At 25.5% G+C, this 16,850-nt stretch overlaps 7 protein-coding genes across 9 annotated transcripts; 3 read left to right on the forward strand and 4 right to left on the reverse strand.

Moving 5' to 3' along the window:
• The first annotated feature begins 221 nt into the window (after positions 1-221).
• LOC122856631 (DNA polymerase epsilon subunit 3-like) lies at positions 222-3,283 on the forward strand. 2 transcript variants are annotated; one of them, XM_044158354.1, is made up of 2 exons: positions 222-332; positions 2,909-3,283. In XM_044158354.1, the coding sequence occupies exon 2, from the start codon at positions 2,909-2,911 to the stop codon at positions 3,281-3,283; it is 375 nt and encodes a 124-aa protein (XP_044014289.1). In that variant the 5' UTR covers positions 222-332. The 2 variants fall into 2 exon arrangements, with proteins under 2 accessions (XP_044014289.1, XP_044014288.1); XM_044158353.1 differs by lacking the exon at positions 222-332 and adding an exon at positions 2,632-2,788.
• Positions 431-2,526, reverse strand: LOC122856630 (gamma-soluble NSF attachment protein-like). The gene is made up of 8 exons (XM_044158352.1): positions 2,216-2,526; positions 2,077-2,144; positions 1,928-2,012; positions 1,822-1,839; positions 1,556-1,763; positions 1,223-1,471; positions 893-1,147; positions 431-807 (listed from the first exon to the last, which is right to left on the reverse strand). The coding sequence occupies exons 1-8, from the start codon at positions 2,263-2,265 to the stop codon at positions 676-678; spliced, it is 1,065 nt and encodes a 354-aa protein (XP_044014287.1). The 5' UTR covers positions 2,266-2,526; the 3' UTR covers positions 431-675.
• A 26-nt stretch (positions 3,284-3,309) lies between the features above and the next one.
• Positions 3,310-6,515, reverse strand: LOC122856629 (E3 ubiquitin-protein ligase LRSAM1-like). 2 transcript variants are annotated; one of them, XM_044158350.1, is made up of 6 exons: positions 6,111-6,504; positions 5,799-6,041; positions 5,337-5,732; positions 5,216-5,245; positions 3,916-5,136; positions 3,310-3,837 (listed from the first exon to the last, which is right to left on the reverse strand). In XM_044158350.1, the coding sequence occupies exons 1-6, from the start codon at positions 6,183-6,185 to the stop codon at positions 3,712-3,714; spliced, it is 2,091 nt and encodes a 696-aa protein (XP_044014285.1). In that variant the 5' UTR covers positions 6,186-6,504; the 3' UTR covers positions 3,310-3,711. The 2 variants fall into 2 exon arrangements, with proteins under 2 accessions (XP_044014285.1, XP_044014286.1); XM_044158351.1 differs by lacking the exon at positions 5,216-5,245 and having other exon boundaries at positions 6,111-6,515.
• LOC122856153 lies at positions 6,483-11,860 on the forward strand. Its single transcript, XM_044157846.1, has 3 exons — positions 6,483-6,588; positions 10,907-11,558; positions 11,643-11,860. The coding sequence occupies exons 2-3, from the start codon at positions 10,916-10,918 to the stop codon at positions 11,858-11,860; spliced, it is 861 nt and encodes a 286-aa protein (XP_044013781.1). The 5' UTR covers positions 6,483-6,588; positions 10,907-10,915.
• On the reverse strand, positions 6,808-10,482 carry LOC122856152. The gene is made up of 6 exons (XM_044157845.1): positions 10,434-10,482; positions 8,695-10,071; positions 8,078-8,366; positions 7,162-7,297; positions 6,934-7,094; positions 6,808-6,868 (listed from the first exon to the last, which is right to left on the reverse strand). Exons 1-6 carry the CDS (start codon positions 10,480-10,482, stop codon positions 6,808-6,810), a joined length of 2,073 nt encoding a protein of 690 aa, XP_044013780.1.
• A 96-nt stretch (positions 11,861-11,956) lies between the features above and the next one.
• On the forward strand, positions 11,957-14,716 carry LOC122856154. The gene is made up of 4 exons (XM_044157847.1): positions 11,957-12,673; positions 12,750-12,962; positions 13,166-13,542; positions 14,713-14,716. The coding sequence occupies exons 1-4, from the start codon at positions 12,125-12,127 to the stop codon at positions 14,714-14,716; spliced, it is 1,143 nt and encodes a 380-aa protein (XP_044013782.1). The 5' UTR covers positions 11,957-12,124.
• Positions 14,717-15,846: 1,130 nt separating this feature from the next.
• LOC122856155 lies at positions 15,847-16,696 on the reverse strand. Its single transcript, XM_044157848.1, has 3 exons — positions 16,517-16,696; positions 16,140-16,423; positions 15,847-15,862 (listed from the first exon to the last, which is right to left on the reverse strand). Exons 1-3 carry the CDS (start codon positions 16,679-16,681, stop codon positions 15,847-15,849), a joined length of 465 nt encoding a protein of 154 aa, XP_044013783.1. The 5' UTR covers positions 16,682-16,696.
• Positions 16,697-16,850: the final 154 nt, after the last annotated feature.

Consider the following 16,850-nt stretch of genomic DNA (forward strand, 5'->3'; position numbering starts at 1 on the left):
GAAAGAATAGCTAAATAATTGAGGATCATCGGAAAATACGTTCGTGTTTTTTAACAGTATACTTGTTTTTTTAAATAATATTTTTTTTTTATGTAAAGAGTTTAGGTGGGTACAATTATTCATGTGTAGAGTGCGCTCAAGGAGAATTCCGAAATTCCAAAAAAAGCGTTATGTTTATTTTAGTTTATTTTAGTTTATTTATTTATTTATATATATTTTTAAATAAAAAGTGATCAAGTAAAAAACAATAGTGCACATAAATAATTTATCAGTTAAATAATTGTTAATTCAAGTTTAAAGTGTCATTAATCATCAAACAAAAAACCAAAAAGGTAAGATATTAAATATTATATTTTTTAAAACAAAAAAATTCCAATCATTCAATTATATTTTTAATAACAATAACACAAAAATAAACATAAATAACAAATTGACGGGAAAATTAAATGTTTTATTTTATATCAACTATGGACAAGGGATCTGCGAATATACAATAATAATATTATTTCAAAGCTTTAAATGCAATTGTGACATATTGCCCAAGCCAAATTCAATAATAATCAATTAAAATTGTCAAAAATAGTGTGCAATTTTAACAAGATAAATCATTCTATTGATATATTTATTAATCTCTTGATAAATAATCGTAATTTAAATTATTATTTATTTAATTAATCAGCATAAACCATCCTCATAATCTTCATCTTCATTGTTGATTTTTTCATCTTGTGTTGGTGTTGTTGATGGTGATGGTGATTGGTCATCTAATGTTGTTGATGTCATTGCTTTTTCAATTGTCTCTGTGTCCTAAACAAAAAAAAATACAAATATTATAATAATGATGATGGATTATTGATGAATCATTGATGATAAATAGAAATAAATTAATGACATTGTTAACTTCAGCCTCAACAGTCTCTATACTGCTTGATGGTTGATCAATTTTTGGTGATACATATGGTGGTGCTGCATTTGCAATAACACCAGCTGGTGGAACAGCATACTCTTGTTGTGGCAATGGAAGATCTCTTGCAAGTTTAGCATACTCGACATCCATGTGTTTTATAAATGGACTATTCAATGCAGCACGAGCTGCATTTGCATCTTCATTGTCGTATGCTTGAAGTAACATTTCCAATGTTTGAATCTATAAAATATATCCATAAAATAATAATTTATAAATTGATTGTTGATTAATAATTATTATTGATCATTAAATTACCTCTGGATCATCACAACAATTTCCCCATTCTCTAAATGCTTTTTCAGCAGCAACTTGATCACCTCTCGCCAATTGTACAAGTACCAAAACAACAGCAAGTCTTCCAACTGATGGCATATGTTCAATTCTTTGATGCATACCAATTTCTCTACGTATTGCATTTGCTGCTTCATCAAATTTTTTAAGTTTAACTAGTATTCTTGCCACTCGACTCAGGTACTCGGCTGCTTGTCTAGGACTATCTTCACCCTGTTTAATTTATCATAATTATTATCATTTCAGTTGTAATAACAACATTGACATTATATTTTGTTTGTCATTTTCTTTTATTACCATAACTATTTCAGCTGCTCTTTGAAATAATGGTAAAGCTGCTTCTGGATCACTTGTTTCCAACATTTTACCAGCTTTATCAAGAACATTTGCACCAGATTCTTGAGAACCATGTTGCTGATATAGTGAACATGATCTGTGAGCAAGAGCTGGTATCTCTGATAAATCTCCTAAGTCTCTTGTGATCAGAATCACCTGTTCTAAGCTCCTAAAAATTAATTCGATTATTAAATTGTTAAAATATTCAAATTAAATTGTCAACTCACTTGGCTGCATGAAACCATCTGTTAAATTATCATGAATAACAAAAGTACTTAAGGAAAACAATTTTTATTTATGATTTATTTTTTTATTTAAATAAAAAAAGGATACGATCGATTTTCTTTGTAACAATCAGCACATTTTAATAATGCATCTTTGCATTGTTTTAATGATTTTCCAATTCTAAAACAAGTTGCTAAAAAAAAACAAATTAAAATGATTAGCCAAGATATTAAATTAAAATTATAAAAATAATTTACCAGCTTGATTATAAGAATCAGCAGCAACTTCATAATCAGGTTTCCACTTTAGTAAAGTAGTCTTCAAACTGTTTAAATTAATTTACAATTAATTAATTAATTAAATATTTAATTACTATTAAATATACACGTTCAATACCTTTTTTCAGCTGCGCGAATGTGCGCATTTCCCTCTTCGATTTTTGACATATTTTAACAAGTAAATATCTCAAATTATAAACATTAATATAATTAATTTAACAATATAAATAATAGACTCTTCCTGTTTTGTTATTTAATTTTTTTCGACTTTAACAAGCTGTTTATTTAATACGCAATCAGAGAGCACCAGAATAATTTTCTCCACCCCTATCAATGTACCAAATTGCCAATCTTGCGAATTATCTATTATTTTTTTACTCCAGTCAATTGACAATGTTGACAACTGACTTTGACACATTACACTTGTATGTGTGTGTCTTCTTTTTAATATACATATATGAAAAAAAAAAATAAACCAACACAGACAATTGGTGATTGAGCCATCAGCGCCACTTTGGTGCTTTGGAGCTTTTGCTGGATCCATTCTGCATGTGAAGTGTGAACTAACCTTGCAAACGCGGGAAAAGTTTGTTTACATTCTATTTGTTATTAACAATATCATATATAAATTATAAAAATAAAAAGTGTTAATTATTTAAAAATATAATTTGTATATTTTCATTATCAAAAGGTAATTAAAATTTGTGTATTACAATAACATTAGTATTTTTAATTTGTAAATTAATCAACACAAGTCACAAACAAAAAATGCTTTGTTAATAATTGAATATATAATTATTAATAATTACAGATGGCTGAAAGAGTTGAAGATCTTAATCTTCCAAATGCTGTTGTTACGAGAATCATCAAGGAGGCATTACCTGATGGTGTTACAGTTGCTAAAGAAGCAAGAATTGCTGTTGCAAAAGCAGCATCAATATTTATTTTGTACTTGACAACAGCTGCAAATACAATTGCCAAAAAAAATAACAGAAAAACAATAAGTGGTACTGATGTTATACAAGCCATTGAAGATATTGAATTTGATAAATTTATTGATGGTCTAAAAGATGCATTGGAAAATTTTAAAAAATCACAAAGAGAAAAAAAAGATGCTAATACTAAAAAGAAATTACAAACATCAAAGCCAGATGATGATGTTATTGACATGACTGAAGATGAGTAATTTATAAATAAATCAAATGTAAACAGTTTTTTTTTTTTTTTTCTTCATTAAATTCATTATTTTTACAAAAGACAATTCAATAAATTTATTTGTTTTGTTCATATTAATACTATTACAAATTTGTGTTATTTATTTAGTGCTAAAGGCAGACTATTATTATTTTTTTTTTTTTTACATTATCATCTTATGCTAAAATTCAGGCACAATTTATAATTTATTTATCGATTTCATTGCGCAACGTGACAAAATGGAAAAAAATTTAAAATGTAAAAAATTTTTATCAACAACAAATGTGAATTATTTTGTATAAAAAACGACACACGTGACAATGAAATAATTATCACACTATTTAATACTTTGAAAAATTATTGATGTCAATTAATAAACAATCAAAACGTGGAAATTTATTATAAATAATAATTTGCACATTAAGGTTTTCTAACTTGAATTTTTCGTTGTATCAAAGTGCGGCACATAGGGCATTCAGTTGTTACCATGTTTGAACAATTTTCACAACAACACAAATGTCCACATGGTAAAAAAATAACTTGACACTGTAAAATGTAAATTTAAATAAAAATTAGTTGATTAATAATAAAATAAATAAATGTAAATGAATTTTTTTTACTAACCTCAGAATCAAAACAAACAACACACTCTGTTGAGCTAATACTTGACATTGTTGATTTGTTGTCTTGATTATTAGTATCACTAGTTGAAGGCTCATTAATTTTTGTTGTTGATGAATCCAACATGTTTATTTCAGCTAAATAATTATTAGCTGCAAGTATAACAGCACATCTGTCATTTTCATTATTAATACCAATTTCAATTAAATCATCATGTGTTACATGAGGAAGCATTCCTGGTAATGTTGATAAAAATGGAAGGCAATGTAAGGCACCAGCAATAGCAACATGACGAACAAGTGTTGGTTCTAAACCTTCTAGCAATCCTTGTGGTCTAACTTCCATCAATGATTGATATTGCATCAACCAAAATAGACTATTATCTTTTTCTCTTTTTTTTTCCATTTGATCAATTGTTTCCATCAATTGTCCACGACGTTTTTCTTGTTGATTTAATAAATCAATTAATATTTCACTTAGTATAACACGTTTATCAGCAAGATCATTTATTTGTTGATTAACTTGTAATTTTTTTCTTTCTAATTCAATGTTTGTCAATGCAACAAGTTGTGATTGTACAAGATTAACTTGTTGAACAATACTCCATGATCTTGTATCACTTTTTTCAAGAAGACCAACAAGTGCTGCTTTTTGTAGTATCTCATCATTTTTTATTTTATCAATTAAATCATCACGATCTTTTTTTTGATCCTTAACAACTTCTGCTAAATGATTATTATTTATTAATTCTACACTTAATAATGATTGAGCATTGGAATCACGATATTTTGTATATTCTTCTATTTTTTTTTCAGCTAATAATTCTTCTTGTAATAATAACTCCATTGAATGTAGTGTTTCTTTTGTTCGACATGCTGATTGATCATTATGACATTTTGATAGTATTCCCATTTGTTCATTTTTTTCACGTTCAAGTAATTCAGCTTGTGTTTGACGTTCAGCTTCACTTGTTGATAGAAATTCTTTGATAATACCATCAGCATCTTTTTCAGTATCATAAATAAATGACAATAAACGTGAACGATTTATTTCTCTTTCTTGTTGTACTTTCGTTATTTCAATTTCTAATTTTGTCTGTTGTTCTGCTAAATTAACTAGCAATTTTTTTTTATTATCATTGTGTAAAGATTGTAGCTCCAACTCGTACTGTTGATGATTTTTAATTGTTTTTTCAAGTTCTAGCAAGTCATTTTGTCTTCGTTCCTAAAAATAAATTAAATTAATTTATTAAATTGTTTTTATCCTTTTTTTTTTTTGATAAAAAAATAAAATAATAACGTGCCTTTGCTGTTTCTATCTTCAATAATGTTTCCTAAAAAAAAATAAAAAAAAAAGAAATACTATAAAAAAATAATAGAAGCAATAAAATAAAAAATAAAATTATTATTTTATAAAAATCAAACCTCAATTTTATCATCTTTATTTTTTAATTTAATTGATTGATTAGAATCAGAAACTTTATTATTAATTTCTGATATTTTATCACAATTAATTCCACATTCTTTTGCAAGAAATATCAAGATGGCAACAAGACCCTGCTGGACAATATCACCAGGTGGATATTCAATACTCAAACCATCAAAATTAATTGTCTCCAAGTGTTCAAGCATACCCAATGATTTTGGTAATTTTGTTATTTTATTGTTGCTGATATCCAGGGTATTTAAATTTTTTAAATTATTCATATTTTCTGGCAATGACTTGAGCTTATTGTTGGATACATTGATGATTATTAATTTGGTCAATTCAGTCAATTCTTTAGGTAGTTTTTTTAAACAATTATTTTGTAAATAAAATTCCTAGAAATTTAAATAAAAAAATTACTTTTTAATATTTATATTAAAATGTTGATTTAATTCTTTTACCTCCAATGATTTTAGATAATTAATTTCACTTGGTAAACTGTCAAATTCATTATCACTTAAATCTAAAATTGTTAATAATGAAAGATCAGTTATCATGCCACCACCAGACAATGATGATAATTTATTTTTCATCATTTTCAGCTCTTTTTTTCTGAATACTTTGCATAGTGAATAAATACCATTTGGTACAGCCTTGACATTGCAATCAGATATATCAAAAATTGGTTCTGGATTTTCTCTTGCCTGTAATTAAAATAAATCTTTAAAATCCAACAACGTAATTACAATTAAACAACAACAACAACAACTTACTAAATATAATTTATGCTCTAATTTTGCTTTGTCCTGGTTATTAACCTTGTTTCCATTTTTTTTAAACGACATCATCGTGCTTGTGTTGCTTGTGTCATGACAACAATAAACTATCAGTAAAAATATTTATCACCTGTTATTTTCCATTCCCTTTTTGTGTGTTTGTTTATTAAATATTTTATAATGTTGTTTTAAATTATTTATTAACATTCGTTATTATTATTATTATTTTTTGGTTATTTAGATCTGAATTATTGGTGATGATGAGTCAAAACTTGTTATAAACACAACATCCTGATAACACTTGATTATCTATAATTGAATATTTATAGCCTTGATCAACATACAAGTACCTTAAACAATCACACGCGTGTCCTGACGTCATTCAGATAAATTTATTCATCAGATCAAGGGGAGAGAAGAGCAAGGAAAAGGATTAATCAACAAAAAATTGAAACGCAGTCCATTTATTGATAAGGTAGAAATTTTCAATAATTTTTTTTTTTATGAATTTTTTTGTTTTTTAATTGATTTACATAATTTATAAATATAATTATTAATTTATTTATTATTATTTTTTCAATTTAAAAATATTATTTATTTGCTGATTGTTTTTTTTTTTTTTAATAAAAATAATTATTATTAATTTTCACACACAAAAATAGTATTTTTATAAATTTTTATTAAATATTTTTTGTTAAATTTGTTGGGTAATTTCTCGTCGACGAAGACGATATTCTGTTGGTGTCAACATGCCCCTAAATTCATATAGAAAAAATAAAATTAATTAATTTAATGAAAAATATTATATAAATAAAATTACCTCAATACAGTATCAAAGCTAACACAAACACCCTTGTCACACATTTTTCTATAAAGATGCCAGCATTCTTTTTCCTTGGTTGTTCTTAAATGTGGTTCAACATCAGCATCAACAGCTTCTTGATCAACAAAATCTTGATCAAGGCTACTTGACTTGACTAGCTGATAAAATCATAACGTCATCTTGATCAATTGAGGCACCACCAAAAATAAAATATTAATTAATTACCTTTGATATTGATGCTGTAAGTGTTACTGAACTTCCAGACCTAACTGTTGTCTCATTCAAACCACCAGATGATACTGATCTTCCAGATCCAAAATCTTTCATATCCATTTGAATAATATTCGGCTGATGTTCCTCACTGCAATTAAAAGCATAAAAATTAACATCAAACCCACTGATGAGTCTTGTTGATCTTGAAGCATATTTTCTTTTCTTTTTTTTCTTCCAGGTCATGAGACTCATTAACAGTAACCAGGTTGACGATCCAATGATCTAACTTTGTAAATAAATAATGTTTATAAAACATGCAAATAGAATAAAAATAAAATAATAAAATTGCACTTTTGTCCACGAGGAATATATGCATGGACTTGATTTTGAAAATGTTACAAATAGTTCGTGGTACCACTAGATGGTACCGTGATGCCTCTTTATCTTGCCCTTAGCATATTTGTATTACTAGCCATATTGGTTGGCCTCCTTTATTTTATTTTATTTTTTTTTTCCTCCCTTTTAAAAAGGCACCACCCTCTCTGATTTACCAATCCACATTATTATTTGTTCTACTATTTCTTCAGGGTAATAAATCTTGAAGAAATCGAAATTACCTCGTATGCAGTTATAATATCAGCCACGCGAATATAAAAAAAAAAAAATCAAACATTCTTCAAAATAAAATATTCATTTTATTTTTTATCAAGATGTAATTTTTTTTGTTAATAACATTTTCAATAAAAAGCTAATGATATTTTTTACCTTGGCATATCAAAAATAAATAATCATAAATCAAGGACAACCAATTTAATTTGTCTTAAAAATAAAATAAAATCACGAATATATATTTTTAAAATTGACATTGAAATCAATGATTTATTATTAATATTCAAAAAAAATTTATTAAAAATAGCTGATTGCTTACTTTTTAGTTGTATTATTTTTTATTTTTTGAATTTGAAATTTTCTTTTTTTATCTCTTTGATCACCGATTGGTACGACTAAGCATCGTTTCTCACGATCAGTCAATGTTGATGATTCTTCAATAATACCTTGCCAATAATTTATTGAATTTTTTGATGATAATTTTGGATCATCATCACAAGTTGTTTGCCAATTTGTTCTCACATCATTGTCTTGTATTATTTTTGGTATAAAATCATTGTGTTGTATATCAGCAGCATCAATTGCTGAATAATCTTGCTGAAATGATACTAACAAATGTAAATTAATTTTAAAATATATTTTTTTTATAATACGAGTGGACACACTGGTGACTTTTTGTGGTATGTGCATGATGTTATTTTGATTATATTATAACGTGCTGATCGCGTGTCGTCGTCCGTCAAGTTTAATTAATTTTTTTATGCCATGCAAACCTCTTGACTATCACCTAACATCCACAGGAGTCATTGTCACTGTTAAATACATGCATTTACTTAATTATCTTTTTAAATAAAATTAAAATAACTTGAATTCTTTTGTTGTCTTGTTTTCTACACTTAAAATTATTTATCAATTTTATTTTTATTTTTTTTTTACCTGATTTTATGACTCTTCTTGGTATCAATGAATTATTGCTATTGTCAATTATTGAATTTGTTAAATTACCAGAATTTATTGTTAATGGACAACTTTTAATTATTGGCGTTGTTGGAAAATTACATTTTAATTGACGTACTAATTTATCATCTCTTGGTGAATTTTTTTCAACATCAGAATCACTGTCAGCATCACTCACAAGTGACACCATTGTAACAATATCACATGTTGATTTAGTACGTTCATTTTTTTTACTAAAATCATCAACTCTTCTTTTGCCATTTCTTGATCTTTTTTTATTTGTTTTAACAACTCGTTCTGTTGATGTTGCTGATGTTGATGATAAATTTTTAACACTTGAATTATCTAAATTAGAATTTATTTTTTCACAATCTTTTGATTCTTTTTTATCAATTTTTTGAGCACTTAATGGATCACGTGGTTTTGATATTTTTGGTGTATCAATGATAATATTAACACGTGGTTTTGATGCTACAATATTTGTTAAACCAATTCTTCGTTGTAATGGTGGAGCTGAATTTGTTCTTTTTGTTTTTTGATCAGTCAACGTATTATTATTTGTTTTATCTTTTAATTTTTCTAATTTATCAGATGATTCTTTGATCAATGGTGAGACAATTGTTGTTCTTGGTATATTACCATTAAATGCTAAATTTGTTCCAGATTGAAAACTGGCTCTCTTTGATCTTGCATCTTGGATCATTGTAATTTTAACATTTTTATCAAAAACATTAGCATAATTACCAACTTGATATTTTGATTTAGACAAACGATCATCATTATTATTATTGACTGGAAATACTGTTGATGGATCATCAGTTGAATTAACAACATCAGCTTTAATTTGTTCTTCATTATCATGGCTATTTTTATCAACACTTGATGATGACATTCGAGAATCACATCTCTCCTCTGTTGTCATATCATGAGCTAAAAAAATATCAATATTTGATTTATTTGCTTCACGTTGTTTCCAAGCAAGTCGAAGACGTTCAGCAAGCTCTTGACGTGAATATAAAATTGTTGCTTTCTCATTTCCAATAACTGACGATGTAACAGATGAATTACCATTAATATTATTTCTCTTATTTGATGCTGTACCAATTCTCGAGGCAATTATTTCAACTTTTGGTTCTTTTTCAATGCTAGATGTCCATGCAATTCGTACTTTTGGTCTATCTGTTGAGACCCAACTTGATTTATCACGTCTAGATCTTATTGGCTGATTTGAAATACTGTGATAAAGCAACATGTTGGATTCATTTGTTCTTTGATCATCAGCTGATCTTTGTCTTCTAATTTGACTTGTTCTTTTGGTACTTGCTGAAGAGACAATTTGGTTGTGTTCTTTGACATCTTTAAATTTTATTTATTATTAAAAGATAAATTTATAAATTTATTGTTAAACTTTTGTGCCGGTTGTAATGATATTTTATTTAAATTAATTAAGAAAAAAAGAAAATGATAGTTTGAGGAGCGTCGACGCCGGCACACGTCGACAGACTGACTTTATTATTTCCAGGATTTAAAGTTTGCAATATCAAATGATATATCTATATTGATATCTCGTGTTGTTGTAAAAAGAGAAAGTATTCAAGAGAGAACGAGGGAGAGACAGGTATAATAAAGGGTAATTCCCTTTTAAATAAACTCAACTAAACTCTCTTTCTCTTTAGTCAAGCATTTATTGATCATAAAACTTTTGCCTATCATCTGACAGCTTGTTGTCCACAGTAACCATGGTGTTAGCCGATCATTTGAATTCATTGAACCAGTTAAACATCGTGTATATGTCTGCAGACACACTTGCCCACAATGCCCAAACAACAAGAACAACTAAAAGAAATAAACTTGTATTAGTTCATATACAAGAAGGGTGAAAATTATATACACACAAGCACCACAAAGTTTTAAGGGTTCATCCAAGCTTGTAATACACAACGATAAAGTTTTGTTTTAATGAAAAATAAAACTTTTTTTTATCAAGAATTACTATTTGAATGAGCAGATCAAAGTTTATTATACTTTTATTCTTCTTGGAAATAATATGCATGCATGTGAATTATTTTTCTTCGATCACGATAATTTTCATTTATTATTTTATTGTTTTAAAAGAAATTCAGCTATCAAACTTTTTAGCTCATTTAAAAATTACTTTTTTAAATAATAATTTTTTTTTTTTTTGTTCTAGATAATTAAAATGGCTGATAAAGATGGCTTTGTGCCATTAGACGATGAATTTACATTTGATGAGGAACTAGAAATGTCTGTTAACTTTAATAAAGAATCAGATATTAAACTTGACGAGGCCATCAAACTTTTAGCTGATATATCAACATGTACAATCAACGAATTGGAGCCAAATATTTTATCAAAAATATGTCCATATTTTGATAGATTGATTGAACAAAATTTCACTAAAATTGATAATATTTTAGATGAAAATAATCCATCAAAGGATAATAAAATATTTGATGAATATTTAGATTCAACGAGTGATATTTTAGACTATTGGAGTACAATATTGGAGCACACTAAAACACTTGATAAATTAAATGCTTCAATGATTAAAAGTATACTAAATTATTTTCCAAATAGTGCTATTAAAATATCTTGTCATCTAAAAACAAAACGTGCCAATTATGAAACAATACCAACAAAACTTGTTGATGTTTTTCGTAATACATCATCATTAACAAAAATTTTTTATAATATACTTAATCAAGGAATTGATTTTACAAATAACACTGATATTTTCATGCAAACACTTGAAAAAATTGGTGAAATTGGTAGATATATACAAAATGATTTAACAACAATGTGTCAAACATGGAAAACACTTGGTAAAATGTCAGTAGTATCAAAAGAAATTATAATATCAAATAGTAATATTAATATTATCATAATGAATAATTTTAAAATACTAGAATCATCAATTGAAAGAATGTACAAAGACATATTGGATTCTTCAGTTGATGTGTTTGATAAACGCAGTAAATGTTCATTATTTTTATTGAAAATCCTTGACCGACTTTACGAAGTATTTTGTTACAAACAACAACTAACACAAGAATTAATTTGTGATCGTGTGGATTTCATCATTCGTTTATCAACATGTCATGTTGTTTCAACTGAACAAAGCTAGATGATACCCAACAAGACATTGATAAATTACGAAGAAAAATATTTTCAATTAATTGGCCAAAACATTGGCCAAATCATTTTCGAATTTGATTTTTTTTGGCAACATTTGATAGATAAATATGAGCGAGTTAAAAATACTGATGACTCGGAATATTCACTGGGCTATCACTACTTGCTTTTGTCACTTTCAACAAGCTGGAAACATCCAGATAAATTATTAGACATTGTCATTGGTAATATTGACAATTTGCAAGATGAAATTTTCATGAAAACAACTGAATTTTTAGGAATAAATAAAGATGATGAAGATGGTGATAATAGTACATATGTTTTTGATAAAACTGTTGAAATAATATTTAAATTATTAATTGAAAGAGAACAAGACTTTGCTATATTTGAGATGATTATATTTAAAAATATATTCAGTGAATATTTACAATCATCATTGCTTTGTTATCATGTTTTACAGCTGTGTTACAACACGACAAGTGAAAAATTATTGATTGATCATATTGGATATTTTTTAAATACATATGAAGCCTTGGAATCACGAGAAACTAATTGTCTGAGTTTCGTAATTATTGGCAGATTAATTATTGATATTTATGAAATTTTATCTGAAGAAAATAAATCAGCTGTTAAGTGTAGAAAAAAAAATAGTTTAATGTTGTTGCTGAGAGAAACAAAAGGTGATAGAAATTCCAATCAAATTGTAAATTTAGCTAAAATAATTGAGGCTGAACCAGCTAATTGTTTTCCAATGGTTATTGCTGATTTAAAACGACAACCGTCAATTAAAAATTGGAATCGTCTTGTAAGAAAATCAAATTTATTTATCAAATTAATTAATGATGTTTGTTTATTTATTTATAATTTGTTTTTTTTTATAGAAAAGCTCATTGATTCTTTTGGGTATTCAAAAAGATAAAAAAAGCCAGATGTTGATGAATAATTTATTGGAGGTGATGGAAGGTGTTGAGAATGCATTGAAATATTTTCCTGATTGCCTTGAAAGAGACATGGTAATTGAGGTGCTTGTGTTGCTTCTTGACTGTGTTGATTACGAGCAGAATGGCAAATATTTCGACTGGAAATTAGCAGTGGTAATTTATTATAAAATATTTATTATGAAAATTTCTTTAATATTTTGTTGTTGTAATGGTGTTTGTTATATTTATTTTTTATCTAGGCAATATTCTCTGGAATAGCAAAAATACCAAGTCTATCGAGTAGTGATTTGTTGATTAAAATTAGTCATTATTTAATGGAAAATATTAAATGTTTGAATGAACCATGTGTGAACCAGAATGAAGCTACATCACTTGCTCAGCTTATATGTGTTTTGTTGGAGAATAAATGTCAATGGGTGCTTCAAGAAGCCCTTGAAATGTTTAATAACATTGTTGAACATTCAACAAATGAAAAATTAATAAACGACATATCTACTGTTATAAATCGTCGATCTAATATTCGAGAAATTGTACATGCTTATTTACAAGAAAGAAAAATTCATAAATTTACATCTGATTTTCCTTCGTTTTCTCATTATTTGTGTGCATTGTCGAAACATTCATCGAAACTTTCATTGCAACATCATTGTCAAAAGAAATATGAATTTATTGTGCCAGAAGAAAAAATACAAAAATTAAGTGATAATGATTATGATGAGAAAGCTGATGAATTGTATGATAATTTAATGAGTTTATCGAGAAAAAAAAATTGTTTAAATCGTAATAGTTTAAAAAAATTAACAAAAGCTTGTGAAATTTTTTTGAATGCTGAAATGTAATTGTTTGATCACTATTTTTCTAATAAACTAAATAATCATAATAAATAATTTATCAAAAAAATATTATTTTATTTATTTAAAACTAAGTAATTATAATTATAATGCATTGGATTTTGGAATATATAAAATAAAATAAATAAAATATATATATTTAAAAATGATAAGGTGCAAAGAACATTAAAAAATAGAGATAAAAAAAATTAAAAAAATGTTTATCATGTTATTTTGAGTCATTGTCTATTGTTTATTGAAAAAAAAATATTATATATATAATATTTATTCTTGTAAATAAAAAATTAAAAAATAATATATATTGGTCAGAGAGAAGACTTGCTCCTGCGCATATTTCATATTTTGTGACGTTGACAGTGTGGTGATTCTTCATAAATTAATATCATTAATATGTAAAATATAAAACTTACTTCAAGTCCGGTCACCAAGATACAAGGTGTGTCCGAAAAATATATTTGTGACGTGGCTTTGCCACCTCACAAACCAGTAAAAAATATATTTTGTATAATACTTGAATAATTTATTTAATAAATATATAAATTATATTAAAATTAATATTTAAATATAAATTGTGTTTGATTTATTTAAAAAGTATTTTAAAATAAAATCTTGAAATTAAAAAAAAGTAAAGTAAAGTAAAATTTATATTATCTATTATATTCCATAAAATTTTCACTAATTAATAATTCTCGTTTTGATTTAAAAATTATTTAAAATAAATAAAAAAATAAAATATATTATGTTTTTTTAAATTTTTAAATTTAAATATAGAAATTTTAAAAATTATTGCGATATATTCATTAAAAATAATTTATTTTATTTCTTTAAATTTTATTATTTATTATGATACACGGTTGAGCATGCGTTGACTTGTGTTAAACTCTTTTATATATTTATCAACCTCTGACTGAGATTATTCCGAGATAGATATTTTTGATAATTAATATTTAATTTAAAATTTAAAAAATAATATGGCTATTTGAATATATATATTATTAATAAAAATTTAATCTTGATAATTAAAATTAAAAAGAATTTTTTTTTGTTTTCAGCTGAATTGTACCAATATTGGTATTCAACAAGAAATTATAGTGATGGATATCTTTGTTCTTAAATTAATGATTAAAATTTTTAATAAAAATTTTTTTTAAAATCTTGAATCAATTTATGTTTTTTTATTATTTAATATTTCTTAGATGGTATAAAATTATTTGGAAATAAAATTAAGGTATTATTAATTTAAGGAAAAATTAATTAAGGGTCAAAAAAACAATTAAAAAATATACACTTCTATATTATTTAAATTTAATTTTTTCTTTTATTTATCTGCATAATGCATATATGCACCTCAACTTGCCTCAACGTCTGACTGATTGTCTGTATTGTCTAAGTCGAACTTGTGCCCCATGGGAAAAAGAAAAACAACTATTTACTACCCCTACTAAACAGGTTTTTCTCTCTTAAATGTATATCAAGGTAAGGTTTGCCCTTGGCCAAATATTCTATTGTAATAAAATTTTCTTAAATTCTAGAAAATCACGAACCTGACAAACCAAGAGAAAGAAAATCTATCTCCTCAGTAGTCAGTACAAAGTTGTTACTACTCGAATGGAGTCACATTTTTATAAAACTACATTATATAATTTTTTTTTATATATTCAATTAAATTAAAAATAAATAAATTCTAATAAATTAATAATTGTTTTTTTTTTTTTATATTCGCCAATATTTTAAGATGATTATTAACAAATTATTTTTGATGCTTCTCGTCATTGCTTTAAGTGCAGTTCTTTCTGAAGGTATTGTGGAATTTTTTTTCATTTATAAAATTATCCATATTTTTTAATTATATATATCTAAATTTAACTATTGAAAATATTATTTAATTCTCTTATTTTTTAGTAAAAAATTATTTATTTTTTTTTTTTAATTTATAAATTTAACAAAAAATGTAAAATGTTAAAATAAAAATGTTAAATGCCACATAGAAATGTCTAAGAGTCTGTTCCCCACCACGAATAGCTATAAAAATAGATAAAATTATATAAGCAAATATATATATATATATATATATATTTACGAGAATAAATGTTATGTATAATATTTTTTTTAATAAACAATAGACAATGGTCAATGACTCAAAATAACATGATAAACATTTTTTTTATTTTTTTTATCTTTATTTTTTAATGTTCTTTGTACCTTATCATTTTTAAATATATATATTTTATTTATTTTATTTTATATATTCCAAAATCCAATGCATTATAATTATAATTACTTAGTTTTAAATAAATAAAATTAAAATAATATTTTTTTGATAAATTATTTATTATGATTATTTAGTTTATTAGAAAAAAAGTGATCAAACAATTACATTTCAGCATTAAAAAAAATTTCACAAGCTTTTGTTAATTTTTTTAAACTATTACGATTTAAACAATTTTTTTTTCTCGATAAACTCATTAAATTATCATACAATTCATCAGCTTTCTCATCATAATCATTATCACTTAATTTTTGTATTTTTTCATTTGTTGAATGTTCAACAATGTTATTAAACATCTCAAAGGCTTCTTGAAGCACCCATTGACATTTATTTTCCAACAAAACACATATAAGCTGAGCAAGTGATGTAGCTTCATTCTGGTTCACACATGGTTCATTTAAACACTCAATATTTTTCATTAAATAATGACTAATTTTAATCAACAAATCACTACTTGATAGTCTTGGTATTTTTGCTATTCCAGAGAAAATTGCCTAGATAAAAAATAAATATAACAAACACCATTACAACAACAAAATATTAAACAAATTTTTATAATAAATATTTTATAAATTATAATAAATTACCATTGCTAATTTCCAGTCAAAACATTTTACATTCTGCTCGTAATCAATACAGTCAAGAAGCAACACAAGTACCTCAATTACCATGTCTCTTTCAAGACAATCAGGAAAATATTTTAATGCATTTTCAACACCTTCCATTACCTCCAATAAATTATTCATCAACATCTGGCTTTTTTTATCTTTTTGAATACCCAAAAGAATCAATAAACAATTTGCCAAATAATAATTTTTAATGAATTAATTTCCACATAATTTTTTGGGCTACATTAATTCTTTAGCTTCATCTTTTTCTTAGATACTGCTTGTCCTTGGTTTTATAATTTATTAAAATAAA

The sequence above is a fragment of the Aphidius gifuensis genome, linkage group LG5 (genome assembly GCF_014905175.1).
Source record: "Aphidius gifuensis isolate YNYX2018 linkage group LG5, ASM1490517v1, whole genome shotgun sequence".
Classification (NCBI taxonomy): Eukaryota; Metazoa; Arthropoda; class Insecta; order Hymenoptera; family Braconidae; genus Aphidius; species Aphidius gifuensis.